Raw genomic sequence first — 25,384 nt, 5'->3', positions numbered from 1 at the left:
CTGAATTGTGTGTGTAAGAGAGAGAAAATGCACTAATTAGGTCATCTCAATCGGCTGTATGTTCCACACAGTAGTCACCAGCTGTCATGGTGGTGGTTACTGCTACTCGTGGCACAGAGAGTCCTTTTCATAGAGATTTCAGCTGAGGTGCATCTCTTATACTCCTGCTTCTACTTCAAAGGCAACAACTCTAATAATTTGCAGCTGAACAGAGTGAGTGACCACAAGAGCCTGGTCACAGTGCACTATGACACTGAAAAGTGAAGATGAGTGAACCTTGTGGTCAGCGGAGTCCCATCCACCCATTTCCACGTCCTCTCTGTCTCTCGGTCAGTCAGTCCAATCCACACACGCTTTTTGAAACATCCTATGAATTCCTTGTTGAGAGAAACAAATACAAACTGTTTAAATACTTGACTACTACCACCACCTCTGACACGTGGTGTCCATTCACTATTTCACTGTTTCTCTCACAAAGATGCACACAAAGACACCTGGAGACACAAACCTTGGATTGTATCGTGGTTGAAGGCTTTTATTATTATAAGTTCCTTTGGATAAAAGCATCAGCTACAAATCTAATGCATTGTACTGTAATACCTGTTCTTCCCTGCTGTTGATGATCACCAGGTCTGCACCTTTTTTCTGACAGTCTTCTCTGCTTTCTCGCCAGGTCTTCACCAGAGAAGAAATGTAGTAGAAGCTACCTCTGAAATCCACCCATCCTAGTTGGTCAAAAAAAAAAAAAATCTGACTCAATATCTGAAATGAGGTGAACGTGAACTTAATAAATTAACAAATTTATTTACAGGACATCAAAAGGGCAGACTTTGCCATACAGGGTGTAAGTGTGTTGTAGCAGAATCCACAATAGAGTTGCTAAATATTAGGAGCTGCTGGTTCCAAAAGTGCTTTTTCCCCATATTCCCTTTTCAGTTCTTTTTAATAACATCCTCAACAATCTATAAGGAATCTCCCTCACTGCATGACAAAAAGTCCACCAGTTTGAATTATTTAAATGTTGTTTGTGAGAAATAATAGGTGGAGCCAGGCCTGCGCAGAATCGATCAGCGGCGATCGTTGCACAATGAATGCCGGTTAGATTTGTGTCAGACTTGATCCCGACTTGCTCTGACATCATGCACACGTGGGTAACGGTAAGCCCACGAGATCGAGGCAGCCGCAGTTTGTAGAGTCAGATGCCGCAGTTACTTTCCACCGACTACAAGCGCCTGGCTGTCGCCTGATTGATGAGCTGACAGGCTTTGATTGGCTCTTAATTTTGACAACAAACACCACGTGTTGTATAAAATACTAATTTTCTGTGTAACTGTAATATTAACGCTGGATATATGAGTCTTATGTTGTGCAATGATGTTTTAATCTTGTGGCTCATAATAAGTAAGGTTTTTTTTATGTGACTTATCAGACGAACAGTTTCAAAGTGCTTTACAAGGCAGATAAAAGAACAAATGTTCCACGTAACAGAAGGGGATCTCTGTTTCTACTTCAATCAATGATCAAGAACTCTTCCTGTATGCTCTCTGAAGTTTGCTGGAAACTGTCCAACTTGATTGCAGCTTTTTGTCTCCACCTCCTGCTGTGGCTGCCTGATCTCATCTACTATCCAGGCGAGGTGCAGTTCATCTTGAACGCAACTAATGTTTTGTCTATTGTTCTGGCTCTAAATACTACAATACCCATGAGCCACAGGCACTGGTGCCATAGTGAAGAAGCCAGTCAGAGGTCCGAATTAATGCAAATTCAAAACACTTTGTTGTTTAAGAAGAAAATGCAGCATCAGCGTTGTCTTTTGAGTCCGTGAAGATGCCATTTAGCCTCAAAAATGCAACACAGACTTTCCAGCACCTCATGGACACTGTGTTGAAAGACCTGCCATTCTCTTTCATCTACCTGGACAACATCTTCAGGGCCAGCAGCTCCAGTGCACAGCATGTGACCCACCTCTGAAATGCAAGTTTGGGCTCACCACTATTGATTTTCTTTGGCAGTGAAAAACAAGCTGTCGATCTCCTGTTGAAGGATGCCATCATGAGTTTTCCATGCCTGCTCATGGTAAGGTTCCTACAGGAGTGCTGGAACTTCTACTGTACGCTTCATTCTCCCAGGCTGTACATCTGATGGGAGGCCTTGAACGTCAAGGCTGTCAGACACACTGTGGACTGGACTGCAGAGAAGGTGTTTGTGGACACCAAGGCATCTCTGCCTAACACAATGATGGTAGTGCACCCCTCACTTTCAGCATCTCCACAGACGCCTAGACTAAGCAGTCAGCATGGTGAGTGGACAGGGTGGGCAGTGGGTGGACAGGGCTTAAAGCCACTTGTTTATTTAGCCAACAGATGTGCTCCAGTGACTGGAAGTATAGCACCTCTCCATCAGTGAAATTTTCTTCTGTTAAGCTTACATTGTCTATTTTTTAATATGTTTGTTAATTTTTTTATATTTATATTTGGATCTGCATTTTAAATTGTTGCTTGTTTTAATTGTCATTGTTTTTGTGCAGACTCCAGGAAGACTAACAACCAGATTGTTGAAATAGGATTCCAAATCAAGATGTGCCATAAAGACCCACTATTACATTATACCTTTTTAAAAGAAATACAAGTCCTTTTTACGAAGGAGTTGTGATGTAGTTACAATCATAGCAGAGGTCCTATTTCAGGGTTAATAAATTATGTGGTTTCTGATCGGTACATAGTAATAATAACTTTATTTATATAGTACCTTTAAAAACTGAGTTTAAAAAAGTGCTTTGACAGACAAAACAAAACAGTACAAGAGCAGGATACCAAAGAAGCAAAATAACAACAGTGGGCCAAGCAGGAGCAAGCTAAAACTGAAGTGAACAAGATACAAGCAAAGACACTAAAACAAAGAAAAACAATACAACACAGTAAAAAAGATAAAACAGTAAACTAGCAAAATGTGACACTTAGAAAATATTAAAATAAAGAGGGTGGAGATTACAATGACATAATCAATGACATCATAACACGATGTTGTCAAATTAATATAAATAATAAAGGAATAAGAATAAGGAATAAGCCATCATGTAATAACAATATAAATAAGTGCAAATAAAAGGATAAACATAAACATTTGTACTCACCAATGCCAATACCAGCATTTTAGGCAGCTGGTATCGAAACACCCCTATTTATTTATTTAAGAAATTATTAATTACCTTGACATCTTCTCTTAAGTTCAGTACTCTCTTTAGTCATATCTTCAAATCTTTTTTGGAGCTGGTCTCGTTCTTTGGCCACATTGTTGTAACCAGTCTGTAACTGGTCTCTTTGTTTTGCCACATTGTTGTAACCAGTCTGTAACTGGTCTCTTTCATCCGTCAGGTTGTTGTAACTGTTGTGTAACAGGATCATCTCCGTTTTCATTTTGATGTCTGTTTGACACATACAAAAACAAACAAACAAACACTGTTAGGCAGCATCACGCGGGGCTTTATCAACATGCTAACAAAGTACTCACATAGGTAAACCAGAGTTATGAGTCCAGTCAGGAGGAGAAGACACAGCAGACCCAGACACACTGCAGCAGCTCTGCAGGAACTCTTCTTTACAGTTTCAGCATCTGCAGGTAGAGGTCAGTGTTTGTCATGTGTTTGTTCCTCAGAGTGAAATCAAATGATCAGAGGTCAAGTCAGCTGTTTGTGTTTTTGGTCATTCACTTGTTCCTCCAGTTGGTCCTATCAGCTATTTGATGGATGGCCATGACATTTTGTAAATTTCACATTTCAACAACCAGACTATCAATCCCAATGACTTTTTGAATCAGTGACTTTTCATCAAGCTGCACCACCAGGTCAGAATATCAATTTCAGTTGGTTTAAGAACAAATACATGCAGAATTAGTCACATTCTCATTAGCCCCAGCTGCATTTTGTGTTTAATACTGCTTAGCAAACGCTAGCATGCCAACACATTGAACTAATGAGTCTTTTATATCAGCACTTTTGGCTGTGTCTAGCCAAACCTATCGCACCAAATTGCATTTCTATTGCATCACTTTCAGTGCGCCAAGCTGCGCCACACCACACCCAAGATGGACCTACTCTGGAGTGTGGCCAAAGCGAGCCCTCCTCCAAGTGGGCGTCTCGCTGGCTGCAACCTGCCCGTGACAATCCTCCTTTCTCCCCATTAAACACACCAGTATCGTGATACTCATCTTTCTCTCTGGTCTCCTACACACACACAAGCTGTTTCTTGTGTGTGTGTAGGAGACCAGAGAGAAAGATGAGTATCATGTACTCTCTTTATGTTCACCTCTTAGTGCTTTTCTAGCTTCTAATAGAATCTTTTTTGAAAATTAGTTTCTCTCCTATGTCGCTGTTTGTACTTTCAGGTATCTGCATTATTTTACCATTTCATATTTGCTTTCAGCTGTGTTGGAGTCATGTTAAATTACTGCTGATGACACCCCTGAATGAAAACAAAATTCCTGTTTGTTGTGCTCCTTAATAAAAATGTTTAAATAACGAAATAACAGGATTTTTATTTGATGAATTTAAGGAAAGAGTGTGTTTATCCCAGATATTTATATGAAAAGCTTATCCACCATTTTACAGCTGCTGGAGTCAAGCCTCCTCAAGCTCGTCTTCAGTTAAAGACGCACCTTCAAGTGGTCATCCCTGCTGTCATGAAAATGCAAGCTCCCGCCATACTGAGCTGATGTAACTGGTAACATGACATTTTCAGCATTTTTACATGCTGACCGCGGCATTCAGCACATAAGATCACTACAGACCTGTTCCATATCAGACATTTTGACATGTTAATTAACTTAACAGGATAGCATAGGTGTATTTATTAACATTAATAATGGCTAAGTTACATGCATTTGTACTGAAATTAGTGACATGAGAATGTGAACAGTGCTAATATTGTCAATTCTGTTTGTGTGGCAGAGGAAAGAAAGGTAATTTGCTGATTTTAGAGCCACATTATCCAATTTATGAAAGAACTTTAAAAGGGTAAAGAATGAATAGTTTTCAATAAAGAAAAGAAAGAAGAAGAAGAAGAAATGAAGAAGAAGAAGAAGAAATTTTAAAGTCACCAAAAACATTACGACTAAAATGGCAATTATAAGATTGACTGCTCGATGTTAAAACTATGACTAAAGCATTATTATTAAAAATTAAAGCTGAGTTCTTCTGACTAAATCTTGACTAAAACATATTTTAATACTAAAACTAAAACTAAATACTAAAACTAAAATAAAAATTCTGGTCCAAATTAATACTGAATGTGAGAATGTCAAGAGGATCCATTAGATTAGATTAAATAGGTAGAATATGCTGCGTTAACATGTTGTTCAAACCAGATTCTTCCCCTTCGCTCTTTTGCTCCCTCCACATTACTGTTCCTGTTATTAGCCTTGTTTTAGAACATGCAGTATATTTTTTCCTGTCTTTGTGTGTACATGTGAGTAAAGAATGTTCACATATTTGCATCAACCTGCAGTCAAGATCATATCACAGTGTGTGTATACGAGTACCTGCTTGCATTTCTGAGAGTGCAGGTCCTATTCTCTTTGGCTCTTGGATCTTGTCTTCAGCTATATTTGCATAAATACTATCCAAAAGGTTCCTGTTGCTACGAGTAATTCCTGGTTCACCTACATTATCATAGATATGAAACTGGTCCATGATGTTCAGCTGTATTGACAGTTGAGTTTGATCCCAAAGTTCCCGAGGCTATATGAGTCTGGTTACTGTGCCACCAAAATTATATAGTATTATCTTCCTGAGTTGCCCTAATCAGAAGGCGTTACTAAAACTACTGCTCTTAAAAGGAATTTGTACTTTACAGGAAACTAAGTCATTTTGTTTAAGAACAGTTGCAAAATACATTTCCATCACTCTTATGCAATCACTTCTCAGAATCACTGGTATGTGCCACATCACACCCATGCACACATAAATTACATTACATTACATTACATGTATTTCCTTCATACAGCTAAAACTGTTTTAATACAGTTGAGAATTCTCTGTAAGCAGAACTAGAAACTTTTGTGTATGTGTGTGAAATAGCACGATAACAATAAATCAGTGACACAGAAAAACAATAAAGGACACAATGGACAGATATAAGGACAGCTTAGACATGACATGACATGACATGACATGACATGAGTGTGTGTGTGAGTGTGAATTCATGACCAGCAGCGGCTGTTCAACAGAGAGCACTAGGGCGCAGCCCCACCTCTCCCCACATCCTAAAACTTTAGTGAAGAAGACTTAATTACTTTAAATATATACTGTATATTTCTTTAAATGAGCAACGTCAATATTGTGTAGTTAGTGGGTAAAATGTATAATCTGCACTAAAATGTGTTGTTAAAAATGCTTTAAGATGTCCAAAGTTACAGATAGGTCACGTGTTTCTGGCTTGGGGCGTGATTTTTTCGTCCATTTACTCTAGCTATAAGTTGTAAATGCGCAGTTGGATCCTCTCAATACAAGAGATAGAAATATAAAATATACGAAGTCACTATAAACAACGTGTTTTGAGAGGAGAACGAAGAGAAGCTGAGAGTTAAAGAACCTGATCAGCCGACATCATAAAGCAACAACAATCAGAGGAAGATGATAAACTCTCTGTGGAGAACATAGTGACAGTGGAACTCAGCCTCACACTGAGACCAGGTGATCTTCAGACAGGTGAACTGTGCTGGAGAAAGTATTCACGTCCTTTACTTCAGTAAAAACACTAATACACACAGTGAAAATACTCCACTACAAGTAAAAGTCCTGCATTTAAAACCCTGCTTCAGTAAAAGTATGTAAACATCATCAGCTGTTATCAGTATGAAAAGTAAAAGTAACCACTGTGCAGTAAAATGCTGCCTGTCAGTGACTCGTAACTGTACCTGTCAGGTAAATGTGGTAGATTAAAAGTAGAACTATAAAGTAACATAATATGGATGTAATTAGAAATCAGACTTGGGGAAAGTACTTGGGTAAATGTACTTAGTTACATTCTCCCACTGCAGATGATAGAAGCTGAATGTGTTGGTTTTGGTCTGTTACAAACTTTTAAATAGCTGTTTTGTGAAAAAAAAGTGGGTGACACACCTTAAAATAGGCACTTTATAAATCTGTCAAAGACATTTAACCACAGAGTTTCTGAGACATTTACATCTTCCAGGGATAATTTTTGGACAAAAAGCACATTTTAAGCCACAAGATGGAAATTTTTATTTATTATTAAATCTTGTTATTTTCTAATAGGTTTTAATGTGTTTCTAATTTTCTTTTGTTGTCTGAAGGTTTGAAGTATCAGATTTCTTTCATACTTATTGAGGTACTTTTTGCCTACTTTAGTCTTTCAGCATAAATTGTAAAATAAAATGTAATTATTATAAAGGATTTGCACAAATTGAAGTACCTTAATTTACCTTAACTAAGTAAGTTCCATCAGGTTATAAAACATGGTCATTAAGTCCTGCAAGTACAAATAGAGACCCTTTTTATATATTAAAATACACTGGTGTGATACCTTATGGTCATGACTGTGGTCATGTCACTGGTCATGACTGTGTGTTATCCAGGTAAAAGTGTGTTGCTATATGATGCATTAAATATGCAGATATGCAGTAACTAATGCAGCATCACTCTGACTCAAGCATAGTTTGGATGAGAAGTCAACCTTACTTCCCTATTTGCATACACCACTGCACTACTTCAATAAACATATTAAGACTGGAGCTCCAGAACAGCTGCTGAAACACCATGTAGTAAGATTGCTTGGTCAGATGTATTTATTGTCTTTAAATTGTCTCTACAGTGGGATTCAGATGAGAGAAAATAACCCTGAACTCTGAACATGCCAGCAGCAGCTCATATTAACAGACCACACCTCAGAAAAGAGTGAGCTAATAACAATCACAGTCTGTCTGTTGTGTTTGGCGTGAGCTTACCATTATGTACATACAGTACATCGTACATTATATGACTGAGGGGTGACTGTACAGTGGTATTTAACATTTAGTTAGGCATAGTCACTTGTGTTTCTTACAACGAAAAAAGTAATACTGAGGGTGCAAATTAAGCACAGAAAATACAAACTTGCTTTAATTTTATGTGGCACAAAAACAGATTATCTTCCACAGGAAAAGACAGAAGTAAAAACTCTTTCATTTAATGATGAAATGCCCACATTAACCTTAATGACAAAAGGGCAGAAGCACTATTTCACGCAGCAAACACCACACTGTATATTAAGTAAGGGTGTCTTTTCTTTATCTTTGCTCTCTAAATTGATGCGTACAATAGGAAGAATTTTATGAGACCTGTTATTTCAGGAGCTTGAACCTTCAGCTGAATAGCAGCATTTTAAATTTCATACAGAATCAATCAAATTTATTGGTGGGTCTTTTCATATAGGAAGTATCATTTGCAATTTGAAGTAAGTTATAAATGTATTCCTTCTAAAGATTACAGACACAACAGACAGATGGTTTATCCATTCACCTGTCAAGTGTTTTTTGAAAGTGCCTGCCCTTTTCCAAACTGTATTAAGGACGGCTTCCCAGATAGTTCTGTGTAACAGAAACATGAGACATACTTGTGTTTAAGGATAGTAGCCTCTAAATAAACTTGATTTATGAATAAATGAATATATTGCGAAATGGTACTGACAGGCTTTTCACTGCCTCCACAGTTAAATGACAGTGCATCCTGAATGTGTCTGTGTCATTGTGGCTGCAACTGCAGTGCTGCACAACATCTGTGTTAAAAAGAGGATCCCCTTTCTGAGGCAAGAAGAATTGGTTCTGGAGGCAATGAGAACTCTGTTGCCCCTGCTGTCTCTGAAGATACCAGTGGATAACTGGACTGGCCCACAATCATATAATCATTAACTTGTAGGACTGAGAACTTGGTCAAAGAGAATGATGTAAATATTGTAAAATAGTGACCACTATCAAAAAAGTATTTGTAAAATGAACTTTTGTTTGAAATGAATTCATTTCAATGTCCTCTTTACTTGAGTTTTTATCATCGCACCAAACTCAAATTACTTGATTTTATTGTCATCTTCATTAATGTTTTTACATTTAACAAACAATTTAATTGGCTCATATTTGTGATCACGTTTAACTGGGAATTTTTATAGCCTATTTTAATAAATAAATGCTGAATAAATGGATAAATAAATATGTTGCTGCCTAGTAACAGCAAATAAATCAATAAAATATTGCTGTACCAGCAAATAAAATAATACATTAAATGTTGCTGCCTAAAGAAAGAAAGAAAGAAAGAAAGAAATCTAATATAATAAATATACATAGCTTAGAAATATAAGCAACAAAAAAACCCATCTCATTCAGCAATAATTTATAGTTCATTACAATTTAGCTCTGAATTATATATATGTATAAATTGTAAGATATTAATTGGTCATTAATTGATCAGCTTTAGAGTTGAATTTGGCCTAGAAATGTCCTGTATCTCCTTACATTATTACAGAGATTTGTGGATTATGAAATTATTAAAGATGAGAAACATAAAAAACAAATAAATAAATGCTCTGTCATTAAAGAATGGTGACACTGTTTTGTTCGGAGAAGTTGTGTCTGTTTTGCTGTCTCTCAAGTGATTTAATTTCCAGTCTGAGTTTCTGTTTTGCTCGTCCTACCTCTTCATGTTCTGCTTTAAGTTTGGCAGTCTCCTTCACACAGAGGATCTCCTGACACGCTGCAGCTCCGCAAAATCCGTCTTGCTTCGTTTTGGGGAGCGGCTGCATGCTGGAGGGCGTTCCTCTTCTGCAGGGAGGCCGCTTTAGTCTGTCAAATTTCAACATTGTACTTAAAGTTTAGAATGTTTAATTGTAACAACGTGGGGCTAAACTCTGGCTGTAGTATAGTTACTCTGTTAATAACCTACCACTCTGACAGCAGCTGACAGTTCAGTCCCATGAAAGGACAGGAGTCCTCTCCAAACAGCTCAGTGATGATGGTGCTGTAAAAATTCAAAGAGGTCCAGTTAGAGAAAATTTCCTAAAGCAAAGGTCCAGAACATCATAATGTCTAACTTGTGTTATGATTTAGAGTGATATATACTGAAGTAGTGTCGTATCAACGTCTACAGTGTAGACTTGTACAATAAGTGTCAAACTCATTTTAGTTCAGGGGTCACATACAGCCCAATTTGATCTCAAGTGGGCCAGACCAGTAAAATTAAAGCATAATCTAGCGATTATTCTGCCGATTAATGAGTAATCAGATAAGAAAAATTGCGTGATCTGCAATTTTTCTATTACATTACTTTTGCTTTATTTAAGAACAATGGTAATATAAAGAGAAGATAAGACAGGTCTATTAAATTAACAAAATTGCTAAAGTAAAAATACTGAGTAAAATAACTCTACTTTATTAATGTAGATTTACTTTTACTGTATTTACTTTACTTTTTACTTTTTTTCAAGTACAAAGGTAAAAGTAAAGGTAGTAATGTCTGCAGAAACCACAAACAGAAGAGTGAACTAACTCTGAACTGAAACAGTCACCAGAATGTTTTGTTCACATGTTAAAATCACAACATTTTTCTTCTGGAGCAGGACAGACGCTCCCAGACCCCTAGAGGACAGGGGACAGAGGACAGGGGACAGGTTTACCAACATGACACCTTTTTCTCCTCTTATGAGTGTGCACGTCTGTATTTAGTCATCAAAAAATAACGATTAGAATACCATTAAAATACAACAAAAGCAATAAAAACGTTGCAAAACAAGATGCAAGATTTTTAAATTGTAATTAGGTATTTTTACATTGTGGTATTAATGTTTTTACTTAAGTAAAGAATGTGAGTATTTTTTCCATCACAGCAGGTCAGTGATCAGTGTTTCAGTGACTCTCTGTGGTTCAGTGAATAGTGTTTTATTTATGGCGGCCCGCCACATTAAAAACATCGATACCACGACATGATTTTATATTTTTGGAGCTGCGCACCTTTTTCGGTCACCCAGGTTTGGTTTGTCACCAATTTTGTCATTTTTATGTTTTATTCAGTCCGAGAGGACGACGGTATCAGTGATTGATTAGTGATCAGTCTGCCCTCCTCTCCTCCCTCACCTGTTCACTCTGCTGTGAGAAGATCTGAAAGTTTCTCACAGAGAAACACAGACTCTCCTGTTTTACTTACAGGCCTCCTTATACAGTTGTTTAATTTTATAAGTGCATCTGGTTGGTGATGATGTCATTAACCATCACGTTAGTTTCTGTTGTAATAAACTCGTCATTAACAACAGTCTCCTCCACACGCAGCTTCTCTGCAGTTGGTCTGTGTGTTTCCTGATCAGATAAACCAGCGCCGCAAAGACTAGAAAAGTTGCGCCAGTTAAAATAGAAGCGTCCCGTGAAAAAATAAAATCTATTAATAATTTATTGGTTATAGGTCCGGGCCCGTATAGGACGGCGTCTGGGTCCGGACTCGGACCGGTCCGCCTGTTAGGGACCCCTGATCTACAGTGACGATTCGGGCTAAAAACATGGTATAAATGACATCTTCCGAGTCAACTTTAGGAGACTTTGATTACACCAGAGGAGCAGCATAGAGGCATTTCATGTTTGTTTTCCAGTTGTTTCTAAATTTTGAAAACTGGTCACCATTTACCTCCATTGTTTGGGAGATTCTGTAACACTGTTTTCCTGTGAAACTCCAGCAGTGTTTTGTGGACTAAAAAATTAAACCCGACCTTTAGTCAGCATGAGAGTGAGTAGATAATTACTGTGTTTTCATTTTTGGGTGAACTCTCCCTTAAAGGTACGTCTGTGACTTATAGGCTGGACATGTACTTACTTACGTGTTCCCATAGGCCCCCTACACATCCACATGGATCATGTCTGCCGTGTGTCCTGCGTCCATTTGGAGCAACGGTTGTGCATGTCCTCAGAAATTAATGCTACACATTCATGAAGGCAAACATGTGGTTAAACAGCAAGTATATGTCCATCCTTATTTAGGGAATGGGGACGGTGTTGTTCGTATTGTTGGGGGATCCCGGCGCATCACTGAGCCATGTTTCAGGTCTGCCCAAAAAATCCTAAACACAGAAATCCACAATTCAGTACTACATAGTTCTCAGTATTTTTACATTTGCAGTGACTATTTAGTTTTTATTATTTATTTATTTATTTATTTATTTTCAATTCGGGGCTATGCATATAGAGAAAAAATGGACAAGGCTAGTTACCTTGGTGAAAATCAGGAACAATATATCAAAGTTTACATCTACCTCTTCTTTCTATCTTCTTTTCCTGGGATATTTTCAATCAATTTTTGACTGAACAGAATTTATATATTCATTCACATGAGAGCTTATTTACTTTTTTCTCCTGAAGCTATTTGTTTAGTATAGCTGGTGTAAAATAAACCTTTAACTTTAACTTGAATTAGTTATTTTAATTTCCACAAAAAATATGGGCTGCAATATTTAGTGAAATATTTTAATTTATGCTTCAGCTGAAGACGTTGAGCTAGTTAAACTAAATGATTCTTCCTATTTAAAAATAAAAGCCCCTTCATCCATTTCAGAGGAACTTTAAATACATAGTTTTGTCATTTTATCTTTATGCCGTCCTTATACTTTATTTAACAATATTATATATAATGAGGGGAAAATACACAATGTATTATCCAAATTACCATTGAGTCTATAAGCAGTATTAATCATAAAGATTAGAAGAAGATTTCCATGTAACGCAGTGTGAATTGTGGTCGGAGAATAAATGGTGGTCCGACCTCTCAACTCGGGACACATGGAATAACAGCGACACTTCGTGGCCACTATTAGAAGTGCATTGAACTACACAGCACACTACATTGTTGTCACTGCACCGGGGAGTAACCTTGCTAGCCAGATGCTAACAGTCTCAGCAACACAGCAAGTAGTGAAAACATCAGTTTGTTCTGCAACGTTAGGACGCCTGCCAATGCGGACAGCTTTTGGGACACACCAGGATTTCAACAAGGTTACATGTTTGTGTAGAAGAGAGCCAGACTAAAGTAAAATAACTTGTTTTACCTGAGTGACCTAACGCTAACGTTAGCTGACGAGCATTGCCAGAAAGTTCTGGATTCAGCTCGGTTCACTAACGCGAGACTCTTACCAAACTTTGGCAGGCTGACACATTAAATATTAAAACATGGCGGTCATGAAGCTGGCTGGGGTGAGCATCACCTCCGTCTTTCCCTAACGGACTTCAAAGTCAGGTAAGATGAGCTAGCATGCTAAGTTAGCCTGCTACGGTACTGTGGCTGGTCAAGTAACTCATGTTAGTAGCTATATTAGTATCTTAGGTATCTCTTCCGAAACAAACTTGCCGCCATGTTTACGGTGTTTAAGTAGGGTAAGTAGCACTACTTGTTATAATCACTCATTTGTAGCTACATATGACTTAATCAACCGGCTTGTCAGTGATAGCCTGTCCTGAGAGGCTGATGACATACCTTCACTTTCGCATTCTCTGACAGCTAGCTAACTAGCTAGCTAGCTAGCTAAGTAGCTAACTTAGCTTTTTCTACCGGCTTCTTAGCAGTTTTGCAAACGGCGTCATTGATTTGAAGTATACGTCATGGTTGTCATTCCATGTTTTTTTACTTTTAGGAAAGTTGCCTTAAATTAAGCAGCTTCAAGGCGGCAGAAGCAGGGGAAAACTGGACTCATCCGACTCCGCATCCAAGTCAAAGATGGAGTTAGCAGCGGTGAGTACACCTGCAGGCTGCTCATGCTGTCACTGTGTATTACAGTCATCACACAGCCTCTGTACCTAACAAACATTTACTTTGTCAGCACTTACTTTCCCATACAAATAGAACAGGTGAAGTTATCCGTGGGATGAAACAGTTTTTTCAAAATCAGTAGTAATACAGTGCGTGTGTATGTGTTTGTATGTGTTTGTCACCGTAGAATAAATAATATAGCTACACATTTTCAAGTGAAACTATGTGATTGTCCAACCTACTTGTGGGCAGGATGCAAGAAGACTTTTTACCTACTAGTTAATGTTCAAACTTTACCAGCTCTTCGTGAGATTACTTTGTTGGGGGGCTGATGGGTCAAGCAAGTCTACCAGCCCCTTCTATATTTTACCAACATTTATGCTTGTGGGCAATACTGATAAGGTCCTGCAGTGTGGTGGTATTTTAGATGTCATCTATGGAGATATAGGGCACTGTCTGGAGCAGCAATCATGAAAAAAAATAAAAATTAACCTGGTGGGAGTTTCTGGCTTTGTCTTTCACTGTGAATGAAACACCTTACAGATCAGGAAACTTAAACACATTGTCAAAACCCAATAGTACCACAGTGTAGTCCTATTTATTGATGTGCAACATTGCCAGGCAGAGATATAGGGAAAGCTACTGTGATATAAACAGTATAGTATAACAGTAGAGCCAAATCTCTGATTTTGGAAGTATTTATGTTGTCTCACAGTTAAACCCTGAGGTCAAAATCAGCTGCCTTTCAGCTGGTTGCTGTTGACATTTGAAACTTGCCTATCCAGAGCAACACTGAATGTCAGAAATGCATAATTCTTGACTTTTCCTGTGTAACAATGGAGACTGACCTCTGGCCCATGGTAATGAGATAGCAGTGCACTTTATTTTGAAATTTCAAAGGATGGCTGCTGCCAAATTGGAAGAAAACCCACTGTCGATCATTTTGTTGACATATTTATTAAATATTGATGTTTTGGTCTAGCTGACCTGCATCTTGGACCACATCACAACATTTCCATATGTCTCAATTTTCCAAACACCCAATCAGAGGTATGCTGTGATTGATGATCACCTGAAACTGCTAAATGCATCATTAGCCAGGTGACAATATTGTAAAAATCATAAATCTCACAAACAAAAAAAGTGATGCAAGTATCATTACATCATCATAAACATCATCCTACAATAAGTACATCTATCCCCAAAAAGTCCTTAAAAATTCACAAGATCTGAGTGTTTGAGTACAGAAAATAAATGGCAATATAATACAATGACTTGCTCAATAAGTGCATATTCTTAAAAAAAAACAAAACATGAAAATATAAAGAACAACAACAACAAAGAATCAAATTAGACACTTCTAATTAAGGCTTTTCAGAAAAGTAATTTATAAAATTTAGTTGATCCCCAACTCCATATTCAAATACAGCTAAAGGGCTATGTATTGGCAGGAATCTGGTAACACAATAGGTATTACAGTACAGGAGTTATGATTCAGTATATGGTGATATATCACAATACTGTAGGCAAGATGATATATTGCAATTTTTTTAAATCATGATAGTTTTTTTTAAAAATGATACCATATCACAAAATATAATATTGTGATACTCTATTTTCATATTTTCTTACACTCGATCTTTACCTAAAGGTGGGAACGAGCTGATGTGGAGGGCATTATGGAAACATGGCATTAATTTTTCTACAAGCCACACAGGCACTGAAATCCAGGCTCTAAAATCACCATAACCATTTAGTTGATTTTGATTAGGGTAGGATATTTTGGAATTTTAAGAAGACGAAATTGTTCCGTGTTGTCATTCTGAGGGCATTGTTGACTTGCCACCTCACAGGGATATATGATTGCGAACACACATACACCAACACACACAGAGCCACTTCATGACTCACGCTGTTTGACAAAGATGCAATTTAGCAGTGAGCTTTGCAGAGGGGGGAGAGAGTGAAATACAGATGTGTGAGTGTGTCTCTGAAAGATAAAGATAGAAACCCATAGAAAAACGTAGGCTGGATTAAGCTTCTGCTTTGGCTGTGAAACGGGGGGGAGGGAGGACAAGAAGCAGGAGACAGCCATTGTAGGTCGACGAGAGAGAGAGAGAGAGAGAGAGGGAAGGAGGGTTTGTGAGAGAGAGATGGAGGTTTATTTTGTAATATGTTATTTGTAAAAGTAGCATCACAGAAAGAGGGAGGTGAAAGAGGGCAAAATGAAGGAAAAACAGGATTCTCAGAGCCGAGCCCCAGGCAGCCTGGGGAAGGTAGGAGAGAGAGTGATTGTGTGTAATGTGTGTGTTAAAGTGGCACGTGTGTGTAGATGCTTCATGTATTGAATGTTGTGTGTACAGCAGACAGTTCATGAGAAATTTTAATTTGCATTTGTTATTGTTGCTGTAATTGCGGTTATTATTATGGCTTCATGATTTCATTAAATTTTCACCCGTTTGCAGGTTTTTTTCTGTGTAACTGTTTACCTCCAAATGCAGCTAAATTTAGTTTCTGTCTGTCTGTCTGTCCATGGCTGTCTCATGCCCTTGCTGTCTTTTTGTCCATGAGGCATGTAAGCACAAATTATGTTTAGTCTCTGTTTAATTCTACCCAACAGCCCGTGTGTATGTGTGTGTCTGTGTGTTTATGTGTGTGTGTTTGTGGACTGTCTCCGCACATCTCCGTCACCTCCACTGTGAGGGAACCCGGCCTCTGCTCTGTCCTACAGGCTTGTAATGAAAATGTCATATGAACATATTTTCAAACTAAAGTGCATTCCATGTTTCTCAGATAATGTTCTTTAGTCTGGGTTACATTTCTGTTGTGTCAGGATTAGGGCTGCACAATTAATCACAATATTATCCAAATAGCAGAACCCTGCAATTCTTTGATGAATGAAAATTGTGACAAAAGACCATTATAATGAAGTACTGTAGTGCTGCAGAGACGTTCTGCCCTAAAAATCTTATTCTGCAGATGAAAGAAAACATGTTTGTTTGGTACAGACCTTAACAAATATCACATCATCACAATTTTAATAGATTTTTTTGCAGTGAAAATGAACATTTTGATGCAAAAGTGATCATTCCCGCTAATCATATTGCAAATACACTTTCAGTCCAAATAATCACAATTTTACTTTTTTACCATATCGTGCAGCCTTAGTAAAGATCTGTGTTGATGCAGATATTTGTTTTGATCACATTTCCCTGTAAGAGGTGACCAATTCTGAGAAAGATATTGAGTGGTGCATTTTCACATTATGCTCTTTACACTGTGGCTAATGTTTTATATTTCTCTCCCCCAACACTCTCCTCTTGGTCCATAATCCTGATTTCACTCTACATTCCCTACCTTTTTTTTTTACTCTCTCAATTCACTCTTTGCAATCTCTGTCCACCATTTCTTTCCCTTTTCACTTCTCTTCCTTATGTCCTCCCTTTGCCATTCCCCCATTTCCATCCCCCTGTCTGTCTGTCTCTCTCTCTGTCTGTCATTGTCCTCAGGCTCACCCGGCTCTCAAAGCCTTTATGTGTGGCTCTCTCAGCGGCACCTGTTCGACTCTGCTCTTCCAGCCTTTGGATCTGGTGAAGACACGGCTGCAGACCCTGCAGAACAATGCCAAGCCGGGGTGTGTATGTGTGTGTGTGCGCGCGCGCATGTGTGTGTGTGTGTGTGCGTGTGTGCACACACATTACATATCTCACATCTCATGCACATGCTACACATTTCACCTACATGCCATCCGATGCATGTGTATCAGCATACACACACACACAGCATGGCAGGACAGCATTTGCAGGCACTGCCAGCCCGAATCTGCTGTTATGACCCATATAGAGCAATTAGTCACACGAGCACCATCTAATCACACTGTCAAGCTGCTTGGTTGCAATTACTTCCACTGAACACAGCAACAGGAAATGTTAATAGCTAAAAGTGGATTTTTATTTTAAACAACACAGAGCCAGAATTTTCTTGCCTGAAGTCAGTTGTTACTTGCCACTGCACAAATAGTTTTATTTATTAGCGCTTATCAAATAACAACACCTGAAGTTCATTTTCACATTTAATCTGGTGCTGACATGTCTATAAAGTTAAAAAAAATAGTGAAAAATAGGTGGTGGCTTTAAATGTCTTGATTTTTTTTCTAAATTCCAAAACTATTCAGTTAAATATGATAAACAAAGAAAATGGAGAAATCTCCATATTTGAGAGTCTGGAAACAGCAATTTGCATGAAAATGATTTGAATTGATTGATTATCAAAATAGTTTAAACCTAGTTTAAGTCAAATCTGTTGCCAGATTTACTAACCTGACTTTGAATTTTATTTTGCCAGTGCAAGTCGATATTCTATTATTGTTGAGCTCTGCAACGTTCCACCAGTAGAGGCTATGCTGGAATTTAATTTAATTTATTTATTTTTAATTATAATTCATTTATAAGGACAAAACACATTATTCAACATCTCTGTCAATGTGCTGGTGATAGACAGCTGGCTAATTTTTAACTGCAGTCCTTTAGCGAGATGTTTTAAATCGTGTCTGTAATGATTACTTAATTTCCTCCTGCAGGGCACCAAAGGTGAGGATGTTCACCGTTTTCATCAATGTCATTAGGACAGAGAATTTCTTCAGTCTGTGGAAGGGAGTTTCACCAGTGAGTAACTGACCTTGTTTATTGTTTTTAACACTTTCAACAATTCCTGCAGTTATAAATCCCTTTGTTGTATGGATGGATGTAGTCAGTAGTCACCATGGGTCTTTGTTCTCCAGCAGTCTACATTCATCTCTGTCTTTCAGCTCACATTAGCATCAACTCTTGCTTCAAGAGCCAGACAGACACTCTGCCAGATCAAGTCTGCTTTTCCTCACAAATATGACATGACTGTTCTTAAAGACAATATTGATCTAGTGTAATGTCTTAACATCGACTAGAGGCAAAAATTAAATGGATGACACGCTATCCTTATTTTTAACTTTAAACATAATAGTGTGACTATAAAATGTTTTCAGATTATCACTGTCAAAATATAATCTACTGCGCATTGCTCTTGCTTGGCATTTTTTAGTTTAAGCCACCTTTAACACCATCACATCAAGCAAAAAGCAGAATATGATAAATGTTTTAACACGTCTGTTTTTCTGGCAGTCATTTGTGCGCTGCATCCCTGGCGTGGGCATCTACTTCAGCACCTTCTACTCCCTGAAGCAGCATTACTTCAAGGACCGGGCGCCCAACGCTGGCGAGGCTGTCCTGCTGGGAGCGGGTGCCAGAGCTGTGGCTGGTGTCTGCATGCTGCCATTCACAGTCATCAAGACACGCTTTGAGGTGAGCGACTGTTTCTTTACATCCTGAGAGACCATTTGTGAGCTTTAATATTTTTATGATCATCTACTCACAGTCAAGTTTTAATTAATGTTGTTTACTTGTCAGTAGGGCTGCAACTGACTAAAATTGTGAAAAATTTCAATCAGTGCATCCCCAAAACTGAAGATAATGTCCTCAAATGTCTTGTTTGACTCACAAGCCCAAGATATTCAGTTTATTTTCAGAGAGGAGTAAAGAAAGCAGAAAATATTAACATTTAATTTTTACTTTTTTCCTAAAAAAGAATTACTCAAACAATTACCAAAATAGTTAGCCATTAATAACTGACTAATTGTTGCAGCTCTTCTTGTCAATATCTATACTGTTTTTTTTCCCTCTTTTAAACAACTAAGCTGTTAATAACACATTTGTATTGATGCTCTTTGCTCAACCAAGCCATCTAAAAAACATCATGCTCAAACTGTGAGACAAATGAAGAAACACACTCCACACCGAGACTCAGTTATACTGCTGCTTTCTTTTTATTGTAACTTCATCACACACATACCTTTTGGCAGCATTTTTGACTGGTCAGCACCACTGCTGGTGAACGTTGATCAAAAATGAAAACCCCTTTGTGTTTCTTTGCACATGTTATCCTGATGATTTGACAGCAGACTATGCAGAGGTATATTACACAGCTACATCCATCTTGAGACCTTACTTGGGATACTCTGTTATCACCCTCAGAGTCTCTTCTAGTGACAGGCGCAGGCTGCGGTGCTTCTTGCAGAGGTGAAATTTTTGTAAAATGGTAATGAAACATTACATTTTTGAAAACATAACTAAGTACTTGAATTGCAAACCGATGCGCTTTGTTGCTCATTAGAACAAAAAAGTAATCAGAGTACTCTTAAGAGTTACTCTGTAATGTATTACCCCCAACACTGGTCAGCACCATTCAGGCACACAAAATGATTGTGTTTTTTTTCCTCTTTATTCACTAAATAGTTCATACACACACTGACAATATGGACATACTAACAATACTATTTTTTTTCTTTCTTGAGTTTGAAATAAATCCACTGTTCACGTATGTCGCATGTCACTCAAAGTTTGATCAAGCATTAATGTGACAGTTGAGGCTGATGGAGCGTATCACTAATACTTTTTTCCCCAGTTATCCAGTCCAGTGATTCTGGTCAGTACTTATTACTGAATATCAATTGGCCCATCCCAAATTTGAATGCTGAACAGTGAGCTGTCATGACGTGCTGTACCATGCTGTTGCTAGCTAGCTAACAAATGAATCTTAGCTCTATGCTGCTAAAAGTTGAAGATTGATTGATTGGGTGGATGTCATCATATTATTGATTGAAATTAGTTGGTTAGTAGTAGTTATAGGACTGGGCAATGTAATGATATTATATTGTATTGTGATATGACACTAGATATCGTGATAGTTTTTGGATATAGTTATATCGTGATATGTCAGTAGTGTTGTCTTTTCCTAGTTTTAAAGGCTGCATTACAGTTAAGTGATGTCATTTTGAGAATTTACCAGACTGTTCCAGCTGATCTATTATTTGCCTTTACTCACTTAGGCAATATATCCACTTTACTGATGATTATTTATAAAATAATCTCACATTTTGTGAAAGCACTAATAATCATCCCTGTAATATTGTTGCAGTGTTGATATGAAGGTATTAAGTCAAAAATGTGACATTTGATTTTGTTTATCTCGCCCAGTGTTAATACAACAAACTTATTTTATCCCCTCAGCCACTTCCACCCTTTGGAGCACACAACATATCAGTCACAACTTATATGATCAATAATTATTGATATCGACCAATATGAAACTTCACTATCATGATAGGTTTTTTGGCTGTATTGCCCAGACCTAAGTAGTTAGTTGGTTACATAAGCACACATCATTCTGTTTAACAGAAAGAAATAATTGGATTTTGACATAAGAATACAAAAAGAGTTATATTTTGTATTTTGAACAGGATTGAGCAGGTATTTGCTCTAAAGGGTTAAAATGTTTTTTTTTTTTATATTTAAACTTTTTTGTAGCAATTTGCAATTGAAGACAGTTGTTAATGTGTGATTGCATTTAGGAACTTGCACACTTTTAGGCAGTGATTAATGACTCATCGTAGTCACCTAGCTTCCTTATTCCTATTTTGTTATGAGACAGTTTGTTTGGTGAGATTTCATCCTGGAAACAGAAGGCTTAAGCACAGGACACATGTTTAAAATAGATTACAACAAATCTAAATGTATTGATCCAGTAAAAGCATTTCATGAAAACTCAAGCCATGAAAGATGAGGCTAAATTTTGCAGGATTGTTGGCTCACTAATACACTGAAGGAGTCTTGTTTTTTATGCCTTCAGACACTCCTCATGAGTGTTTCCAGGTGATAAGGCATTTTCTCCCACCGTCATAAAAGCAAGAGTGTAAATATGTTTCATATTGATTGTGCATGTTTGTACGTTGTTTCAGAGTGGCTGTTACAACTATGTGAGTGTGGCAGGAGCTCTGAGGAGTGTGTATGAGACAGAGGGAATCAGGGCTCTGTTCTCTGGGCTGACTGCCACGCTGCTCCGAGACGCTCCATTCTCTGGCATCTACGTCATGTTCTACAGCCAGGCCAAGAAGGCGCTGCCTCAAGGTGAGAGCCACACTGCATCAGAAAATCAAAATGGAGGTCATTAAAATGTGGAGCGCCATTTTATATAGATGGGTTGCGTAAGTGTTGTCCTGTACTACAGAAAATCAACCATGTGAATGGTTTAGTGCTTTTGAATTTCTAGCTTCTTTATCTCTTCAACTTAAAAGTTTTCTCATGTGCACAGGTGGCCATCAATACAAAGTGTGTTTCTATCCACTTGTTTTTATACATATTTTCAATTAATCCATAAAACTTGAGTGGAGACATCAGGAATTAAAAAAAAAAAGTCAAAAAATGTCAAAAATGTTTGGTGGGGTGAAAAAGTTTGTATGTATTGATAAAATCAAAATGTGATTACGATGTACATGAAGCATGTGACCTACATGTCTCAACTATAATATTCAGATACTCACATAAATGACAAACATAAATACAAAGTTTCCATCCTTTGAGGTTGAGTCTGGTGCAGCGTCATCTTGTTGCCTCCCCTGGAGTTGTTAAATGTCAGCTGTTTATTCCAGTGTGCCCGACTCCTTATCTTCATGTAACAGTACTTTCTTCAGCTGATTTTAATAAAAAAAAACTTCTAAAAGTATTAGCACTGCATTTGGAAAGAAAATTGATTACTATTTTTATTCATTTAAAATGAGTACATGTACAGAGCTCTACTCTGGTGTTGAAACATTCATCTTAGAATACAGCATTGGGCGTCTACGCCATATTTATATTGCAATGAACCAGATAGTGAATGCAAAAATGACTTCCATTCAGTCCAATCAAAGTTGCTTGCTCATAAGCTGAACATGTTTTCGAGCTTCCAGGTTTACTTCCTGGTTATATGGCCCACTGAATATGCGCAGTGGTGTTTTCCCCCCTTCGCCCCGCCCATGAGTTCCCACTGCTTCTTCTTTTGGCTCAAGGAAAGTTTTACAAATATAAACTCCTTGGATTACAAAATCATAGTAGAAAGAGTCATAACTAACTTTGTTTACAGCTTGAGACGTCCCGTCAACAGTTGTGGCCTATGGGGGAAATGGTTTTTGGGCTGGTGGTGAATTTTGGCTGCAATACCACAAGTGGCCACTGGAAAAGAAATGGTGGCAGGGCTGAGCGGCAGTGCATTTTCTAGTTTTACTATAAGTCTATGGCCGACATCTGCTTTTTTTTTTCTTTTTTTTTTTTTCCTTTTTGCAGTAGAGCTCAATGGATACATTGACCAGGCCAAATCATTGCATTCTGTTTTTATGTATGTTTTACACAGATGCCAGTCTATTGTTAGATTTGTTTAACTGTTGAATGTTGGTATCAGCTTGCTGTAACTAGCGGTGCCCCTCACAGTACACATTAATACATGTCTCTACTTTTACCTGGTACCTGCTTTCTTTCTCAGAGGTGGCTTCATCAACCTATGCCCCACTTGTAAACTTCAGCTGTGGGGTGGTGGCAGGCGTCATGGCGTCACTGGTCACACAGCCTGCTGATGTGGTGAAGACCCACATTCAGGTCAGCCCATCCCACTGGAGCACATCAGATGCTATTCGCTACATCTACACGGTGCGTGTCCATTTAATCCCAGCAGTCTGTTCTTATCTCGCTACACATGCAAGTCGTTTTTGCTAGCCTCGCCCATTCTTACTGGCAAGAGGGCTTAATTTAACAGTCCTCCTGTGTCCTCTCCCCCAGGAGCACGGCATGGGCGGTTTTTTTCGTGGGGCTGTGCCCAGGTCACTGCGACGCACTCTGATGGCTGCTATGGCTTGGACTGTCTATGAACAGCTGATGGCACGAATGGGCCTCAAATCCTGAAGAGCATCGGTGTTGAGCCACAACAGAACAGGGCGACATGCGAGTGGATAATGATATGCAGCATTTTCTCACTGAAAGTCTCATGGATGAAGAAGAGGGAGCCGAAGAGCTTTGTGATGGTGAAGGAGCAGTACCAAGATTTTGAAAAGAGGAACCAGGTGGAAAAATGTCTGGACAGTGAGAATGGTGTGTGTGTGTTTGGATATTTAATTGTTTGTGAAAATGTGCCTGTTTGTGTCTGTCGGTGTGTGAGTTTGAGATTGTGATGCTACACCTGACACACTCTTCGTCAATCTTAGACTGAAGTGACACTCCCTGCTGTGAAGTGAACTTATTCCTCCTCTCACTATTTGTGTTCGGGCACCCTGAGGTATGGCTGCCACTAAAAAAAAAAAACTGCCCTTGACAGAGGGCCTGTGACTGTGCTGGACAGCATAGTTGCCTTTGACAAGGTATTTTAAAACGCTGTCTAGACAAACGGGACACTCAGCTAGCTGGTGTACCGTACATCTGCTGAGGTAACCAAAAACGAAGCACTGCACAGAGAGGAGCTCTGGCTTCTGCCATATTTATGAAACCTGCATAAGACTGGGCGATGTTTCTTACTTGCCAATTAACAAGCTAACTTAGATATTTAATTTGTTTCAGGCTCAGACAATCACAAGCACTCACACAGCTGCATTATGGGAAGAAGATCACAATAAAGCCTTTGTTGCTGTACTCCTCAAATCTATGCTAGTTTGAAGTTTATATACAACTGTGGTGCATTTCTGACCCCACTCAGTGAAACCAGATGTGCTTTTTAGTAAGTAAGTAATAACATTGACATCTGGGCTGAAGAAACAGCTGAAAAATATTCAGACCTGTGACGACATCTCAGTCGGATCCAGATTTTGTGGACAGCAATGCTATTTGCATCATTTTCTGTGTTAAAATAAGTACTTTTATAATTTGCTTTTTTTTCTACACATCACAAAAACATTTGACTGACAGGGTGAAATCTCAATCTTAATATTAAATATACTTCCTTTTTTTTTTTTTTGAGTCAGTTTCCTCCTGTGATTTGAATGCTGTGAGCTTATTTCCAGAAGATTAAGCTTGTACGTGAAGCATTGCTCATTGTGTTACGATGTGACACAGAATCTATTTCAGTGCTGGAGAGATGGCTTTGTAAATATTTGATTAAATACAAAATTCTTGGTTGTAACAAATGAGGCCATATTTTTTTGTTACTTGTACAGTGTGCCCTTTGCTATAAATAGTATTTATTATTGTTGTTGATTGAAAAACGAAAAGTGCATATATTGAAAAGAATTAATATATTAGTGTTGAAAGAAATAATGCCAAATGGAAGAGCCCATTGATGAAGGAGATTGAAAGATTTAATTGTCTGAACAAAATGGATCATTCTGCATCCAAAATGTAAACAAACTGAAGATTTTTCTAAGTCTTGGTAATGTAACAGAGAGGTCACTACTGTCAGTGATGTGTGATATGACAGGAAGGTCGTGTAGCAACAGGAGAAATGTGTTGACATTGGTTGATCTCTAAATGCCTCAGTGTTTTCTGTGTAACACAAACAGTGTACCTAATTGTGCCGTTTCACACCTGGAAGTTTTACCTCGTTCATTACCTTCATCATCAGATCACTCCCGTAGTCTTCATTGATCCTGTGTGGACTATATTGTACGTGGCCATTGTTACTGATATTTGGTCTGTGCGAGTGTTTGCTCAGACAGACGCTGTGCCTGTTTCTGCCTGGTTTTTAGCATCAATAAATTGTCTTGTTTTTTTGAAAAGGAAGTTTGACTTTTTA

General features: G+C 38.2%; 2 protein-coding genes across 3 annotated transcripts; one reads left to right on the top strand and one right to left on the bottom strand.

Annotated features, from left to right (window-relative positions):
* Window positions 1-41: 41 nt before the first annotated feature.
* Window positions 42-13,372, bottom strand: LOC146330715 (uncharacterized). Its single transcript, XM_084711617.1, has 5 exons — window positions 13,363-13,372; window positions 3,511-3,612; window positions 3,291-3,424; window positions 593-762; window positions 42-432 (listed from the first exon to the last, which is right to left on the bottom strand). Exons 1-5 carry the CDS (start codon window positions 13,370-13,372, stop codon window positions 246-248), a joined length of 603 nt encoding a protein of 200 aa, XP_084567743.1. The 3' UTR covers window positions 42-245.
* slc25a38b (solute carrier family 25 member 38b) lies at window positions 12,850-25,384 on the top strand. Of its 2 annotated transcripts, XM_084746795.1 has the most exons (8): window positions 12,850-13,255; window positions 13,650-13,747; window positions 17,275-17,399; window positions 18,345-18,429; window positions 18,922-19,101; window positions 21,594-21,762; window positions 23,153-23,316; window positions 23,446-25,384. In XM_084746795.1, exons 2-8 carry the CDS (start codon window positions 13,733-13,735, stop codon window positions 23,566-23,568), a joined length of 861 nt encoding a protein of 286 aa, XP_084602921.1. In that variant the 5' UTR covers window positions 12,850-13,255; window positions 13,650-13,732; the 3' UTR covers window positions 23,569-25,384. The 2 variants fall into 2 exon arrangements, with proteins under 2 accessions (XP_084602921.1, XP_084602930.1); XM_084746804.1 differs by lacking the exons at window positions 12,850-13,255; window positions 13,650-13,747 and adding an exon at window positions 15,976-16,041.

This window comes from Lutjanus erythropterus, chromosome 3 (assembly GCF_056507025.1).
Source record: "Lutjanus erythropterus isolate fLutEry1 chromosome 3, fLutEry1.hap2, whole genome shotgun sequence".
Lineage (NCBI taxonomy): Eukaryota > Metazoa > Chordata > Actinopteri > Lutjaniformes > Lutjanidae > Lutjanus > Lutjanus erythropterus.
This window is presented reverse-complemented; position numbering and strand designations above follow the sequence as displayed.

Bases quoted from the DNA above. Each gene is read 5' to 3' on its own strand.
- LOC146330715 (XM_084711617.1), bottom strand. The intron at 3,425-3,510 runs GTGAGTACTTTG...TGTGTCAAACAG, and splicing joins CATAACTCTGGTTTACCTAT to ACATCAAAATGAAAACGGAG. The intron at 433-592 runs GTACAATGCATT...ACCACGTGTCAG, and splicing joins AGGGAAGAACAGGTATTACA to AGGTGGTGGTAGTAGTCAAG.
- slc25a38b (XM_084746804.1), top strand. From the start codon at position 15,991: ATGAAGGAAAAACAGGATTCTCAGAGCCGAGCCCCAGGCAGCCTGGGG. The intron at 16,042-17,274 runs GTAGGAGAGAGA...CATTGTCCTCAG, and splicing joins CCCCAGGCAGCCTGGGGAAG to GCTCACCCGGCTCTCAAAGC. The intron at 18,430-18,921 runs GTGAGTAACTGA...TTTTTCTGGCAG, and splicing joins TGTGGAAGGGAGTTTCACCA to TCATTTGTGCGCTGCATCCC.